Raw genomic sequence first — 15,189 nt, forward strand, 5'->3', positions numbered from 1 at the left:
GCACTGCCCCTGTCTGTCAAATAGGCAGTCAACTTCTCAGCTGCTCAGTGAGACTATCCAAGGCAAACTGGGCTGGGACGGAGATGAGTGCCCGACTGGCGGAGAAGGCCGGGCCTGACTGACCATTACCCGGAGACGGTCCTTTGGCCCCCACCCGGTGATCGGAGACAATGACGCGGTGCCCTCGCCAATTTTTTATTCGGTTGGATTCATCTTGATCTGCTCTGGCGATTGTTTGCCAGAAGTCGCCAGAAATGATAGCCAGGACATATGCCGTGAACGCTCGCCTAGCTTCCATCGCCCCAGGGTGGTGGGTGGACGGAAGCATAACGCAAACATCCCAAGTCACAGGTCACAATCCCGAAATAGTGCGCATCACAAAGAGATGACCGGGGTATGGCGTCTGCTTCCCTCCGTCTTTCCTCTCCCTCTGCCTCCTCCGCCCTAGGTATTACAGTCTCCTGCCGTATGCTCATCCATGGTGATGCCCAGGGGTGGCACCGTTAACCCTCTGGGGCGACTCGTCTGAAAGTCTTGGCTGTGTCTCCAAGTGCGCAGAGCTCTCCACCAGATGGTCATGGTCATGCTCCCGGTCAAGCGACGCGGGCGCACTTCATTGTAGCCAGGTGTATTCCGTCTGTCTGTCTTCTCTCGTCTCATGCAGCGGCTCATGCAAAGCCCAAGTATGCATCGCCATCCTACTTATATTATCTTCCATGTCTCGTTCCCCCGCGTGCTCATGGCATGACATCTTATGATAACTGCATGTAGTCTGCTGCAGGATCTCGAGTCTATTATGTTTCTGCTTGTCCACTACCTTGTCTGATAGTGCCTTCCTCAGCTCAGCTTGATCTTGAAGCTCATTTGCATTGTCTCAACAACTTCTCTGTTATTGGATCAACCACTCCCTCGGCGCTCCCCCTCCAACTCAACCGCAGTTCTCTGCTCATCTCAACGCAAGTCTCTCGGACACTGTTAGTTGCCCTTCGCATGCCAGACTCTCACTCACACACACACTTTTGTTCATACAGCTCATTGGGTCATCCTTCTTCCCCCCTCTCACTTGCTTCGCTAAAGGCTCGGAACCTCGTTCCATAAGCCGATTATCGTCACGCATCACTAGCTTAATATCTCTTGCCCATACTGAAGTGGCACGACCAGTCCGCTAGAAGACCCTAGGTTTCACGACGGCGTTCGGCGTTGGCCACCACCATCTTCGATTCTCAGACTCCCCAGTCTCTCCAACCAGCTCCCGTCGTATACCATCGGCCGTACAGAAAGTCACGTATCCTATGTTCATTTCTGCGGCCTTGTATCTGTGTCCCCACTTACACCGACCGGCACCCTACCTATTAGCCAGGGCCCCGGATTTCCGACGACTTTGACGTCTGTCGCACTTTGTATACCCAGTCAGAAATTACGTTCTACGTGTAGTGACCGACCGGCCCGGCTTGTCCACCTCGCAGCAAGAATCAGCTTCCGCCAAGGGGCTCATATATCAGTACTCTTTTTGGTTGAATAACTCTAGCTGGGCAGGTCTCAGCCAGCTTGCAAGCACACAGCGTCTGGACACAAGAGCAACACGTCACCATTTCCTCCTTGCCCACTCGAACCAGCTATTGCAATCTTCCGACTGTCGAGTTGTGGTCGAGTTCCCCTAGGCAACCCACAGCGTCGCAATTGCATTGCGCTCGGCTGCGTCAGCGTGTATCCGATTACAATGGCATTACACGACCGTGAGTACTCGTTGATTTCCCTTGGGTAAAAAAAACCCTGAACCATAATTATATACTGACGTTGCGTCGTCGTGGATAAAGAGAATAAATTTCTATATGCCCTGAGCTCCAACCAAGCATGGGCTGGGTACAAGTCACACCAGAATCCTGCATTTTTCAAGAATCTTGCCTCAGGGCAGTCGCCTTCAATTTGTACGTCTGACCGCGAGCCCAGCGTCGATGTCTTAGTTGATCCGATGCTAACGTATGCCGACATATAGTATGGCTAGGGTGCTCCGATTCTCGTGTGCCCGAGACAACAATCTTGGGCCTCCAACCTGGCGACGTCTTCGTGCACCGCAACATTGCCAACATTGTGGCCCCGACAGACATCAACACTTCGGCTGTTATTGAGTACGCCGTTGCTCACCTCAAGGTCAAGCATGTTGTGCTCTGCGGTCACTCGGCCTGTGGAGGTGCCAAAGCAGCGCTGGGCGACTCCCGTGTCGGAGGTGTGCTCGATACTTGGCTCACTCCCTTAAAGACAGTCCGCACTCAGAATACCAAGGAGCTGGATGCCATCAAGGACGAGGACGACAGGGCTATCCGCATCGCCGAGATGAACGTCGAAACCGGTGTAAACGTCCTCATGGCCAACTTCACCGTTCAGGAGGCTATCAAAGAGCGCGGCATGACCGTCCACGGCTGCATCTTTGACATTGCGACTGGCCGTATCCGCGACCTTGGGTTCGGAACTAAAGGCCCGGGGGCCACTCGGAACAGCATTATCAACACCGGAAGTGGGGAGGAGATCGTTCGCGGCAAGCATGCTCAGCTCGTGTTCCGTGACGGCGGAGACGCGTCCATGCAGGTTCGTTGAAAGTGGGAAAACCCGGCAAGGCACCACCGACGTGACACCAAAGGCGCCGTCTAGGTACGTTAACCACTTGTCTTGGGCTAGTTAGTGAAGGAGCGACGTTTGAATCATCGTTGGGTTCTCATTCTTGTATCGAAAATTATTCAAGGCGCAGGAAACGGGATGATTGGCAAAACCAAGGTCACGTTAGTCATGCACAGATATCAAGGGCGTCATGGGTGTTGAAATCATGTGGTAATAATAGGGGTATTTTCCCATTTCCCTGAGGGACCATGATTAACAGGGCCGTCTTTGGATTGCGGGAAAGTGTGAGGTGGTATCCTTGCCAACATGCTCGCTTCAACCCTGCGTAGATGAAAGAGAATGGGAAATCGAGTGAGAGCGAGATCTTCTTATTCTGCCCTTAACCATGCCCAGTCCCTCGAAGTCAGATATTGGGCCTCATCAAATCGTCTTCTTCTGAAGTGCATGCAAGTATCGTGCCCCCCTTCTCATGCATTTGTCTCGTCAATAGTCGTAACGCTTAGCCGTAGACAAGCTTGAAAATGTCGTTGAAGACGAAGTAGTTGCCAGAGGGATCACGCAGAAGCTGGAAAGCCTGAGTGTAGTTCATAGGGCGCTGCTCCTCATCGACCTGTTCTCGTTAGTTAGACTAGACTTGTAGTGAGAGAATAGCCAAGCTATATCGTATACGTACCAAGAGGTGACCAGTGACGAGGATGATGATACCGCCCTCGGTAGTGGGCTGGGCATCGAGAGTGGTAACTTGGTGCTTGACCTTCTCGAAGGGCAGGGACTATAATAAAGAGGTTAGCGAGTCAACTGGAGGCGGGGCGTTTTCTTTGCGCAATCGCCTTGGGGCATACGTACGGAGAGCTTCTCGACGATGGAGTTGACACCAAGGGAAGACGCAGACTCGAAAGTCAACATGGACTGCTCCCGCTATTGTTGTTGTTGTTGTTGTCAGCGAAGACCAAGACAGTTGGTTGAATGACAATGCGGTTTCTCACGTAGAGGCTGGCAAGTCCCTTGCGATCCGAGTCGAACTGGTTGTAGTAGAACTCGATGAACTGCTCTGTTTGCGTTGTGGAGGACGTCAGTATGCTCAGTGTCGAAGAAGGGGCGGCATATTGCAACGGCATTGGAAAGCAAGCTTGTTCGGCTGTCTAGCAAGGGGAAACTGACTTGCGATTTCCTCGAAGTCTACGAATACGTCTCGGTTAGTTATCTATCTATTCGCCAGACATGATCAAGAGCAAGAAGCAGGGAAACATCACGGACGTGCGGGGCAGCAACCAGGGCGTGCACATTCCTTCACATCGCAAGCACAGCAGCTGGAGCAGTGACGGAGGTGGTTGAGGGAAATTTTGACTTACTGGCCGCCATCTTGTCTGATTTGGAAGGGGTAGCTGCGTTGCAGACGAGGAGGTTTCGGGTCGGAGGAGGGGTCGGTCTGTTTACGGTGGGCTCTGAAGCGATCGAGACTTTTGTCGGAGGAGAGCTTTCGCCGGTCGCCAGGCTGAGAAACAAAGGAGGGGTGGTGGAAAGAGGGGGGGACTACTACATGGCAGGGGCGCCGCGCACAGCGCACATGCAATGGAAGGTGGTTGGGACGTCAAAGTGCCTTGGGCACCTCGCCAATCCGTTGCGGTACCTGAGGTCACCCGTTGGGCAACTTCCAGGTTTTGGGCATAGGGCAGTACCTGGTCCTTGGGTTTGGGTTCCCAATATCCGTATTGATGGCGGGGTTCTGACATCGATCCATCTGGTCGTAATTAGTGGGCAACCCCTTCAACAGTAAAGTCATGCAATTGCGCAGCTACTGTATTCCAGCTATTTTCATAAATGGCGGGGTGATTCAACTTCCGAGGGACGAATGCAATTAAGCACTTCTCACTTGGGTGCTGGCTACCCGGCTAGCTACCTTACCTAAGGCTCTATCGTCACCATCCGAAGTACCTTAAGCGAGCCCGTCCGGACGCATGGGCCGTGCGCTGTCGAGACTTCGACTACAAAAAAATGTTTTCCATTTCCTGCCGCCGCTCAAACCCTTCCTCATTCCGATATCCAGAATGAATCACGACAAGCGTCGGCCTTTGATGAGTCCCTCGTTGATCAGCTATTGTTCACTGCTCTGTTTCATAACGTGTGCTATCTACCACGGCCGGTCTTTGGGTGACGTCACTGTTCTATCTAGGTTTTGCGTCCAGCTTACCACACTCTGCACACAGATTTCTTCTTCTCGGTAAGCATTTGAGTCTCATTTCCTCTACACACACATAACCCCTCTGGGTTGCTATGTTGATGATCAACTCTTCCATTAAGAACGGCCAACAGAATACACTATGTTGATTCAAAAATTATCAAGCTCAACAGTCTGAATGTAGCTTTGAAGCAATACTCGATCAACCAGCTGTTTACCCGAAAGCACTAGCTAACCTGGTCACTATTAGATTCCCGCACAAGCATTATTGGTCAATGAATCTGACACGTTAGGAAGGACTATCAGCTGCACATTTATGCTAAGATAATGAACATGAATTCCAAAACTTGCATCCATCTCCCCCCCGTGTTTTACATGTCGTCAGATTGTGCAGTGGTGACGTATCCCCTATATTGTGTTCTTGTGAACACTTTTAATGAGCGACGGTGAGTGAAGACTCAAGTGCAGCTGTGGAACGGGCTATAAAGGCAACGTCCCGTCAGTCCCGAGCCTGAGGTACCCAGTGAATAGTGATGCGGCGAACTCCGTTAAGGGGGCTTACAGATACCCTTAGCACTCCCTTATATTCCTGCTCTTCCTCACTGACTCCTATAGGCATTGTTGAAGTAACCTCATGAATTCCTTGATTGGTGCTACGGATATACACACGACCATTGTAAACGCTCAAAATAAAAGACACAGTTACCCCGCGGCCACATTTAACGCCCAGGTCGAGTGCAGTAATCGAAACAAAAGCGAAGGCCTAGTCTCGTAATATCCACTCAAAGTTATCGATGTAGAACGCTACGATGCCCATGAACAAAAAACAGCATCGACCGACTAGGGCAATGGCGTTCGATAATTTCACAACACGGTTTCAGCTCGGTGGCACTTTGCAGAGCAAAATTCTGACAAGAGTGGGATTCGAACCCACGCCAATTACTTGACTAGCACCTGAAGCTAGCGCCTTAGACCGCTCGGCCATCTTGCCATTCTCATAGTGATTGTGGCAAAAGAAGCATACGATGGACGGAATGAGGTTGCAGACGCAGGTGTAAAATCGCGGCTTTGATCGTAGATCAAAAAAGGGCGGGGGCTTGAAAGGAGTTGTGTTCTGAAAATAGAAACATGAGGGCGCTTCGTTTAACTTTCGTATGGAACGTAGACGGCCTCCAATAAACATGCCGTGCTTCATGATTGGCTTCTAATCTCTGAACTGCCCTTGAGGGCTGTATCTCCAATTCGCGATATACGCTGGTGTGGTTCCAGTACCGCCGTTGCTGGTCGAGTAGACACCGAGGAAGACGCCTAATAAACAACTAGCTGAAGTTTTGATCTAGCAAACGCAACGAGTTCACCTGTAAATCCCCAGCTTACCGCATCGTTAGAGGCGTATAGGATAGTCTCGATTTGGGAAGCTGCTCCAGCCGGTCCAGCAGCGAAGGAGTAATGTGTCACATTCGCCGCTTTGATCTCCAGTCTCAGTGGTTTACCAACCCAGTCCTCTGGCACGGGTATCACAATTTCGGTAGGAACGGGAGCATATGATATACCTCGAAACCGAAATTGAAGTTTGAGATCACTCGAATTTCCCCCCGCCGACAAGTTTTGGCCAGGGAAGGCTTGGGTACTCAATCTCGCAGGCAGCAAAGCAACTCCCAGGTCGAAGTGGTGGTTCTGCGTGAGAAAAGCCGTCACGCCGGCCTCTTCCTCTTCCTCCGTTGGTTGAAAGTCAAGTTCGACGCTGTAGGTGAATAGTGTGTCTTGCTGTCTTCTCCCAATGAATGTTTGGCCTTCTGGCCCCGCGTAGTTGCCGTTGTAAGCAGTGAGGTTGAGTTTAGAGGGCGCCAGACGTAAGCTGTTAGGCTTTTCAGGAGGTGAGACTGTATAGGAGTCTTCGACTGGGTACCGCCAATACGTGAGATGGTTTGGGAGCGTCGAATTCAGAGCAAAGTCAAAAGCGTCACCTTGGCCTTCTCCTAGTGAAATTAGGTAGCTAAACTAGTTAGTTGAAGCCACGTGAGGAAGACGAGATACGTAATCCGTACCCAGAGCCATCAATATCTAGATCCTCTGACTGCATCTTCCATCCACTCATCTTCCCCTCGATAGGGGTCAAGTATGGCCATTCCCCCTCACTCCAAGTGGCCGAAGTCAGCACCGTTTCACGGCCCATAGGGAAGTTGAGCCATTCTGGTCCAGATCTCGTGGCCAAGGCGGCGCACCACCTGCTTTCGTTAGCCTCTTGAAGTACGATAGAGAGATCCCCTCACCAATTGCCAGACGCATCTTGAAATAGGTCGGCATGCCCGACAGTTTGAACTGATCTCCATTAGCCGAGTCACCAATGACCACTTGGAAAGAGAGAACTTCTGTGCTGTGCTAACAGTAATTGGTTGTGTTGGCGTTGGTCAGAACCGGATTCCACGGATTCGACTGGTACGGGCCGCCTATTCTCTCTGAGCGGGCCATTGTGACCATATGACCAAGTCCAGTGCCACCTGTCGAAAACCGTCAACTTTGCATAAGCTTTCCGTGCCTGGCCAATTCCATTGGACTCACCCTCGGCAGCGAGAAGATAGTAGTAACCATCTTTGCGGTAAATATGCGGTCCCTCCGGTACCTAGCTTTGCGTTAATTCTTCCGAGATCTCCGAGGTGTGTCTCACCGACCATGCCACCTGTGCCGTTCCAAATAATTCTCCATTCTCCGACCTCCCCGGTGTCGAGATCCGCCTCCGCCTGTTGAATCCACGGTCTTTGGTAGTCTTAGCAGCTATCCCCTCACAAAGAAGTCATTAACATTGCAACACCTACCCAATCTTCCAGGCATGGGCGCCATTGATGTATGTCTTGCCATCATCGTCCCAGAAAGGCTCCGTATCATATCCTTCGAATTCGAAATGAACCGCGTCGGTCCAAGATCCCAGGTCAAAGGGATCTCGCGCCTTGAAGATGATCTTGAACTAAGGTTGAGTTGTAAAAGTCCAGAGAAGACGCGGGGCGAAACCTACATTGTCCCATCTCGAAGCATCTGCCGCTTCCCTATCATCGTCTACGAGAGTTGTAACAAGCCAGAATGTATCATTATGATGGCGTAATGTTGGTGCCCAGATGCCACTGGACTCCGTTAGCCTGAGTAAACCTTTTTGGCACCAAGAGAGTTAGTTGCCTTGTGGATCGATTTGTCTCTGCAAGTCGAGGAAGCTGCTCTCTTCGATTCAAGACATGCCCTAGACCACGTTGGTTAGTGGATCAATTCTCTTCGTACCTGGGCCATCAGACGCGTGTACCAATCAGTTCTCAATTTCGCAGGTCCTTGCTAGCATGGAGGGGTATACCGGGAAATGCATTGAAACTAGACGATGCGCAGAAGAAGGTACCATTCCACTCAGGTACGAATATACAACTAGGATCTGGATGAAATCCTGGGATTATGGGGTTATAGAAGGTCAAGTTGGATCCCCGTGCCGTTCCAGCGCGAGCATGACCAGAAGTTGAGTAATTGATGAGCCACGAGGCCGCTGTTAGAATTGACAACAACATATCTCCTGCAACGCATGTGAACTAATCTTCCCTGTAACAAGGTATTCATGAGTTACCCTCGAGATTATATAGGCGACCCATAGGCAAACCGAAGAGCCATGGCAAACATATCAAACGCGCCGAGGAAATCCAACGATGGACAAGCCTAGCACTGCCCCCCGCATCGATGTCACAGGGTGACATCACCTGGATAAATAGCAGATGAAGGATAATTAGACAATTGTAGACTTGTTCAGCATTCACCCGGGGTCGTGTAGTCCTCTCATCGATTCTCCTTGCATGGGCCTGTGGGTCTGCGATGATTGTCTGGACGATGACGTTCCCAGGTACATGCGACTGGGAGGAGAGAAACAGGTAGTGAGAGGAGGGGTGGTGTGGAACTGAAAGCGTTGGTCCAGTAATATACTGCTAGTGGCAACGTCCGAGCCAGCAGATGCGCGGCAAAGACACACGCGGCTTGTACATGAAAGCTGCCCACCCCGTGGCTGGGAAGAGTTGGTTCTCACGTAGGCGTTCGCTGTTTACAAGAGGATCTAGCAACGACTGTTATCCAGAGAATCGTCTCCTTGCGTCGTGATGAGTGCGAGATGGAGAGGCCTTGTTTTCGACCGTCGGATTGCATGCAGTCTATATTCTGTTTCTCAAGGCCCAGATATGCAATGGCCATCGCATCGCATTAAGCCTATACAACAGGCTCCGTTGCCTGCAAAAAGAATCGAAACCCGAGTTCGTGTGACGGCATGAGTTCTTTATTTCCGTAATGCACCTCCCGTAGCAACGCCGTTCCTCTTTCATCAACGGAGATCGGGATTTGCCTCCTAAACGCCATCTACCTTATGCAGGGCATCCGTATTGACCGCCTCGCTCGATCTCGACTGCCATCTTTCACTGGTTTGTTGCCTCCATCTTGGCGCGGCGCTACGCCAGCCATTCGACCTCGGAGGCCCACAGAACCCATGAGGACATCGCGGGGAGAGCAATATCGCTATTCAACGCTTCTCTTAGAGCTCCGACTCCGCACCGTTCGTCTCAACGGCCATGGGGCTGCCGTTCTGCGCCTGTCGTTGCGTTGCACGGAGGCGCGAGTTACCCGGCGGGGCACGGCGACGGGGTGTAGGCCGTCTATTACCGTTCATGTTCTCATCATCCTCGTCCGAATCGGGGTGCTCGTCCGCATACAGTCGCGCCTCGTCCAGCTCAGTCATGCTCTCCGGCCTGTCCCTCAACCACTGCATTCTAGGGCCCGACTTAGCAATCTCCGAAACGCGGAAACCGTAAATACGGGGCTCATATATGCGTCCGGCACCCAAGCCAGGTGCAATGTTCTTGGCATACATGCCGTTGGTCATTTCGAGAGATTCATCGTTGATGCGTGCGCCGCCACTGCTGAGGACCTCCGCCCCACGCTTGGTGAGATCGTATTCTGGGAATGTGAGGAGAAAGAGGGCACCGAAGGTACGGCCAAAGAAGGCACCGTCGACCGTTTGGAAACGGCTGTTGGGAGGAACGTAGACGTCGAGGCAGGAGGGGCAGAACAATTTCACGGTGTCTTCGCCGGGGATATCAGAGAGACCGACTGGGAGTGTTCTCGCTTGGTCGCAGTTGGTGCGAGGGCAGCAGCCGAAATGGCCTAATTCGTACTTCTCGCTCATCTGTTGGATACCTGCCCTTGAGCAGATGAATCGCTGGTGGATCAAGCCGTAAAGCATCTCGGACGATGACTCGATGACGCTGAGGTCGCTGGCCATGCGGCTATGCTGTCTTCGGTCGTGTCTGGGGCCAAGTCGATCCTGATCTCCCGAATCGTTCTCGTCTTCGTCCTCGTCTTCGTCCTCCTCTTCATCCTCATCCTCCTCAGGCTCCACATCAAGGATCATCTGTGCAGGCCAAGTTAGCAATGACGTCTGTTGAGCGTCGGAAGCCCGAGAAAGTCGGACGAGCGTCCAGTCGCGAACAAGTAATTATATGGGCATTAGGAATCCTGCATACCTCGAGTGCCTCCTTGTACATCGCGACCTGGTTCTGCAGGCCAGTGAGATTGAAGTCGTCCTCGATGAACTCCTCGGAAACCTCAGCAAAGTACTCATGGCCGAGGAGAGAGCAGAAGGAAGATATCCAAGACTCCGGGGCCCCCGAAGAGGTGGACATGTCGTCGAGGTAATCCAAGGTGGTGGTATTGACGGGTTGTCAGTTTAAAATGGGGTTGTTTGCGACGCGGGCAAGCACGCGCGATACAGTCTTCGGATGGAGGAGAGCGATGGTCTCCGTGCGACTGCGTTGGATATCGATAGTCTCTTAGCAGGGGCGCAAAGGTGGCGGGGTAGTTGGTGGGCGTGTCGGGTTAAATGCGGCGCAGGCCGAGCGCAAAGGACGATGTCAATGATGGAGAAGATGCCAGGTCGAGGAATGATTTCACGAGTAGGTCGTATACTGTTCCCTTAGCAAAGGTGAGCTGCAGTACGGAGGAACTTTGCCCCTTCCTTTTTGGCGGCAGGGGGGGGGGGGGGGGCGCGGGGGGGGGGGGGGGTCACGGGGGGGGGGGATTACGTGTCCCCGAGAAAAGGGGGGGGGGCGGGGGGGGGAACTTTCGCCCTTCCTTGTGGGGGGGGGGGGGGGGGGGGGGAAACGGTATTTGGGAGCCTCTGAGCAAAAGCTGAAGTTGTGGTGGGTGGGTTGTGGACTTGGTGCGGTGCCTCACGAAGAGCCCAGCCCGCTTGGAGCAGGAGATTACGCCCAATCACTGTGCTGGTCTGTGCACACTGTCGTTGTGGTGAGCGGGCCTGCTATTGTTCCCTTAGCCGACCTTCTCGGTGAGGGTGCTCCTTCTCGCTTACCCAAAGCCCGGTCACCGAGATGCCATTTCAATAGGTGCTTAGGTAGGTATGTAGCCACGTGATATCAAGTCAAGTTGCTTGCCCACCTCTGTCCTAGCTTCCCTGATGTCAATTCATGTTATTAGGCAGAAAAACTTATTACTTCTGGAAACACTCTGTCCTTCGACTGATGCTCTCAAATATGAGACAACTTGTCCGGGGCTGTTGCCGGACGTTCAGGTCACCACCTAAGGCCTCCCAAAACCAACTAGGGTTTTCGACGGTGAGCTCGGTGGAAGCTACAGACTCTCCATTTGACGCAGTCGACATTGATGAATTCCGGAGATTGGCATTCACGCCGGGTCAACCTCTTTTCTTTGAACAACCTTCCAACCTCAGTCGTCAAAGCTCCTTCCCGGCATCTTCGAAATGGTTCGCTCAAGACGGGGACATCCAACCTCAAGTCCCCAGCCAGGGACCCATCACCAAGTTCACTCCTCACGTGGACCGATTCGCCCACCATATGTTTCCTTACGAACTAATGAGCCCTCAAATCACCGACAATTCTGGAGTTTCGGTAAATACTACGACCCAGTTTCATACCTGGCTTGCCTCTGGCCCGGATCCTATGGGCGCAATATTGGCAGGCATCGTCCACGCAGCCTCCCACCCAGATGCCTCGGAACCAAGATTCTCTTCTTTCATGGCGCCTCTGCTGCTTCTCCTGAAGGCTGCAGAGTTCAACAGTCTGCACGAAAAGAAGATCAGGCAACTTTACATAGCCCAGGCTCAACTCCCGGATCTGCCCCCGGAACTTCAGGAAGACTTGCCCGTCCCACGCATTGTTTTGGAAGCTGGTAAAGGCGATGTCTACAATTCGAGCGTATGGCTTGGGTTGGAACCGACATATACCCCGCTGCACCGCGATCCGAACCCTAATCTGTTCTGCCAGCTTGTCGGCAACAAAACCATTCGCCTGCTACCACCGTTTTGCGGCGATCAGCTATATCGCCGAGTACAGATCCAGGTTCATCAGTCAGGGAACAGTCGCATCAGATCGACAGAAATGATGGAGGGCCGCGAGAGGGTAGCTATGAATACAGCCATTTGGGGATTGGAAGACCATAAGGATATTACAGAAGCTAAGTTAAGCCCAGGAAATGCTCTCTTCATTCCGAAGGGTTGGTGGCACAGTGTCAAGAGTGGACATCGTGATGGGAGGTTGAATGCCTCAGTAAACTGGTGGTTCAGGTAACCAGGAGAAAATTTGAAAGTGTATATGAGCCTTCAGCACATCAAAAGATTATTGGATGCATAGCACAACTAAACAGTCCAAATGAGAATTCCAACATTAAACGTTTGCATGGCAAGTGTGCTGACTCGGTGATGAATCTTACACAGTGGTGCAACTCCCCGAGTTGGTGTTCTTGGTCGAGTGACAGACTTGAACCTTTCATAGGGAGCTCGGGATTTCCAGATTATCTAGGCAGTAAATGTTTCTTGCCCGATACTTCAGGTTTAATCGGTGGCTTAGGTAAAGATGAGCCAAGCGCACCGTATCCAAAATTGATGATTCTGGTTACAGCAATGTAACATACATATATGGTGATTCCGGAACTATGGGCAGCATCCAGCTCCACATTAAAGCACAATAGCTCAGGGGTAGAGCGCTGGGCTCATAACCCAGAGGTCCCTGGATCGAAACCAGGTTGTGCTACGGATATGCAGCGAAGATTTTTGTTTTTTGCGTTCCTGCTGGAGTCTTTTTTATTCTCCCTCTCTCCTCAACCAAGGTATGACCTCTTTGTTCTCGAGTTTCCTTTATTGGGGTTCGACGAGAACTGTGATAATTATTCGGTTGCGTCAAACATGGTTTGCCTACCGATGGTAACATTATGTTTCCCAACTCACATTTGAACCATACACACAGGTTACCTGGAGCAGCTCAGCCCGTCCACCCAAAGAAAACTGCCGGGTACCTTCCAAGATGACAGACTGATCATTCTGATTAGACATCAGACCTAGGGCGCACAAAACAAGGCAGGCCATTTTTCATTGGCAACGTAAGACTGCTCTTGCTGACCCTGGTCGAGTCGTCAACTCTGACGCAATCAAACAGACCAGCCACGGTCGCAATCACTTGTACAGCAATGATCTCGGCCATCTTCTTCCCCAAACACGTCCTTGGCCCGCCATTGAAGACGGGGAACTCGGAGGTACTCTTTTTGATAACTTTTCCATCAACCAGCCATCGCTCCGGCCGGAACTGGTCCGCATCAGGACCCCAAGTCGTGCGCGAGCGGTTCATCGCCCAGGTGCACCAGACGATGACAGAATCTTGGGGTAGAAAGGTACCATCCGGAAGCGTTGTCGCCTGGACGGCCTGTTTGATCTCGAAAGGGATGGGTGGGAAGATGCGCAGCGCTTCGCAGAACGTCGAGAAGACATAGGGCATCGCGTTCGGGTTACCCCGTTCCGCTATGGCTTTCTCGAGGGTGTCCTCCCCATCCTCTTTGATGCGGTCAACTTCCTCACGGATCTTCACCACAACCTGGGGATGTTGCATAAGCAAGTAGAATGTCCACGTAAGAGCCTGCGCTGTGGTATCTTTGCCCGCAGAGAGGTAATTCAGCGCGGCATCGGCGACCAGCTGCTCGTCTCCGATTATGTCTAGAAATGACTGGATCAGACTGCCGGATATATCGTTAAGTCTGTCGCTTTCTAGGTCTTTTGATACATAAAGCGCGGTTTTGGGAGACCCTCGTCTGCCTCTCATCGCACTGCAAACTATGCTCTGTCCAAAGGATTTGACAACAGAGATGGAATTCCTCAGACGGCCTTCGGTGAAGAGCTCCGTGAGACGCCAAAAGGGATTTTGGAACCGTTTGGCAGTTGCTCCAGATGCATAATCAAAAGCCAGGCTGAATTTATCTTCTGCGTGCATTTCCATCTGCGCCATTAGTCAGACAACAAAGCTCGGAGGGAAGATGAGCAAGAGGAGGGTCAGGTTAGACTAGAATTGGATACCAACATACGTTGTAGGCCATCTTGCCCATGAGCTGGGTCGTTATTTCGTGAAAGACAGCTTGTAAATCAACAACATCATTGTTGGCCTGGCTCTTCAGGTAGGCCAAACTCTGAGATAGATATTGTGGCAGCGCCACGTCTGTCAGGACTCTCAGGTTTGTTGTATTGAGGAAGTTGAGGCCAGCCTTCCGCTGAACCCTCCACAACTCACCATCAACATTGATGATGCCATTACCTGTTGGTCTGTGAGCGAGATGATCCTCATAGTTGAGATTTGGCCTTGATACTAACCAAACAAGTCCTTAGATCTCCTCTTGAAAAACTCGCCCTTGGCAAAAATGCCCTCGTTCTTGAAGACATAATCTAGGTTCTCGGGATCGCTGATAATAACCCCTGGAGGTAGAGTGGGAACGGATATTTGCAGCGTTTCATAGCCATAGAGTCGTTCACACTTGGTGAACCATTCAAATAGCTTATGCCGGTCTCTGAGGAAATTGATGCCATTTCCAGCGAGTGGCAGGGTATTGGGAGGACGTCTGGATCAAAGTTAATATCCACAGCAACGGGATGTTTATGAGTCTCATAGACGTAAGAGTAGGTGAACTGACCGTAATGGGGCGCCATTCCTTCTCAACTTTGGCTGGAAAAAGATAGCATACATCAGGAGAGAGATGGCAGCCGCTACAAGGGCTGTTTGAGCGTTGACCAGTCCCATCTCGAAGCAGCGTGCTTGGTGTGCCAGAGCGGGAACTTTGGACAGTTGTCCCCCACAATATGCCCAAGAAATCCTCTACGCTGTGAGATCCAGGCTAACGTAAAGTAATTGGCAAGAATCATCAGCTGGAACGCTCCTTTTGAGGTCTTGGTTTTGACTACTTCAACCTGAAGACGGAAGGTGGCGCGGGGGGAGGGCAATTGAGGAGAAATGAGTACGAAACGTACATGCTAAATGATGAAAAAAAATAGGCTAATACAATTGTCCAATAACCCAACGCCTTAATCAGCGTTA

The 15,189-nt window shown here is 51.6% G+C and overlaps 7 protein-coding genes across 7 annotated transcripts; 3 read left to right on the forward strand and 4 right to left on the reverse strand.

Moving 5' to 3' along the window:
• Positions 1–844: 844 nt before the first annotated feature.
• CORC01_11229 (uncharacterized protein) lies at positions 845–1,522 on the forward strand (the record flags this gene model as incomplete). Its single annotated transcript, XM_022622855.1, has 2 exons — positions 845–960; positions 1,147–1,522. Coding segments are annotated over 2 exons (492 nt in total), but the record flags the coding sequence as incomplete, so codon positions are not given.
• A 198-nt stretch (positions 1,523–1,720) lies between these two features.
• CORC01_11230 (carbonic anhydrase) lies at positions 1,721–2,595 on the forward strand (the record flags this gene model as incomplete). Its single annotated transcript, XM_022622856.1, has 3 exons — positions 1,721–1,736; positions 1,818–1,928; positions 1,997–2,595. 3 exons carry the CDS (start codon positions 1,721–1,723, stop codon positions 2,593–2,595), a joined length of 726 nt encoding a protein of 241 aa, XP_022470620.1.
• A 520-nt stretch (positions 2,596–3,115) lies between these two features.
• On the reverse strand, positions 3,116–3,978 carry CORC01_11231 (nuclear transport factor 2; the record flags this gene model as incomplete). The annotated part of the gene is made up of 5 exons (XM_022622857.1): positions 3,116–3,226; positions 3,290–3,388; positions 3,463–3,534; positions 3,603–3,667; positions 3,969–3,978. 5 exons carry the CDS (start codon positions 3,976–3,978, stop codon positions 3,116–3,118), a joined length of 357 nt encoding a protein of 118 aa, XP_022470621.1.
• Positions 3,979–5,999: 2,021 nt separating this feature from the next.
• Positions 6,000–9,306, reverse strand: CORC01_11232 (beta-xylosidase; the record flags this gene model as incomplete). The annotated part of the gene is made up of 10 exons (XM_022622858.1): positions 6,000–6,103; positions 6,154–6,791; positions 6,844–7,023; positions 7,069–7,117; positions 7,183–7,296; positions 7,358–7,418; positions 7,468–7,552; positions 7,612–7,754; positions 7,809–7,914; positions 9,263–9,306. 10 exons carry the CDS (start codon positions 9,304–9,306, stop codon positions 6,000–6,002), a joined length of 1,524 nt encoding a protein of 507 aa, XP_022470622.1.
• Positions 9,307–9,341: 35 nt separating this feature from the next.
• Positions 9,342–10,488, reverse strand: CORC01_11233 (casein kinase II regulatory subunit; the record flags this gene model as incomplete). Its single annotated transcript, XM_022622859.1, has 2 exons — positions 9,342–10,217; positions 10,330–10,488. The coding sequence occupies 2 exons, from the start codon at positions 10,486–10,488 to the stop codon at positions 9,342–9,344; spliced, it is 1,035 nt and encodes a 344-aa protein (XP_022470623.1).
• An 867-nt stretch (positions 10,489–11,355) lies between these two features.
• Positions 11,356–12,408, forward strand: CORC01_11234 (JmjC domain-containing protein; the record flags this gene model as incomplete). The annotated part of the gene is made up of 1 exon (XM_022622860.1): positions 11,356–12,408. One exon carries the CDS (start codon positions 11,356–11,358, stop codon positions 12,406–12,408), a length of 1,053 nt encoding a protein of 350 aa, XP_022470624.1.
• A 753-nt stretch (positions 12,409–13,161) lies between these two features.
• On the reverse strand, positions 13,162–14,895 carry CORC01_11235 (cytochrome P450; the record flags this gene model as incomplete). The annotated part of the gene is made up of 4 exons (XM_022622861.1): positions 13,162–14,103; positions 14,189–14,415; positions 14,472–14,716; positions 14,789–14,895. The coding sequence occupies 4 exons, from the start codon at positions 14,893–14,895 to the stop codon at positions 13,162–13,164; spliced, it is 1,521 nt and encodes a 506-aa protein (XP_022470625.1).
• Positions 14,896–15,189: the final 294 nt, after the last annotated feature.

This window comes from Colletotrichum orchidophilum (genome assembly GCF_001831195.1).
Source record: "Colletotrichum orchidophilum strain IMI 309357 chromosome Unknown Scaffold_119.1, whole genome shotgun sequence".
NCBI classification, from domain to species: Eukaryota; Fungi; Ascomycota; class Sordariomycetes; order Glomerellales; family Glomerellaceae; genus Colletotrichum; species Colletotrichum orchidophilum.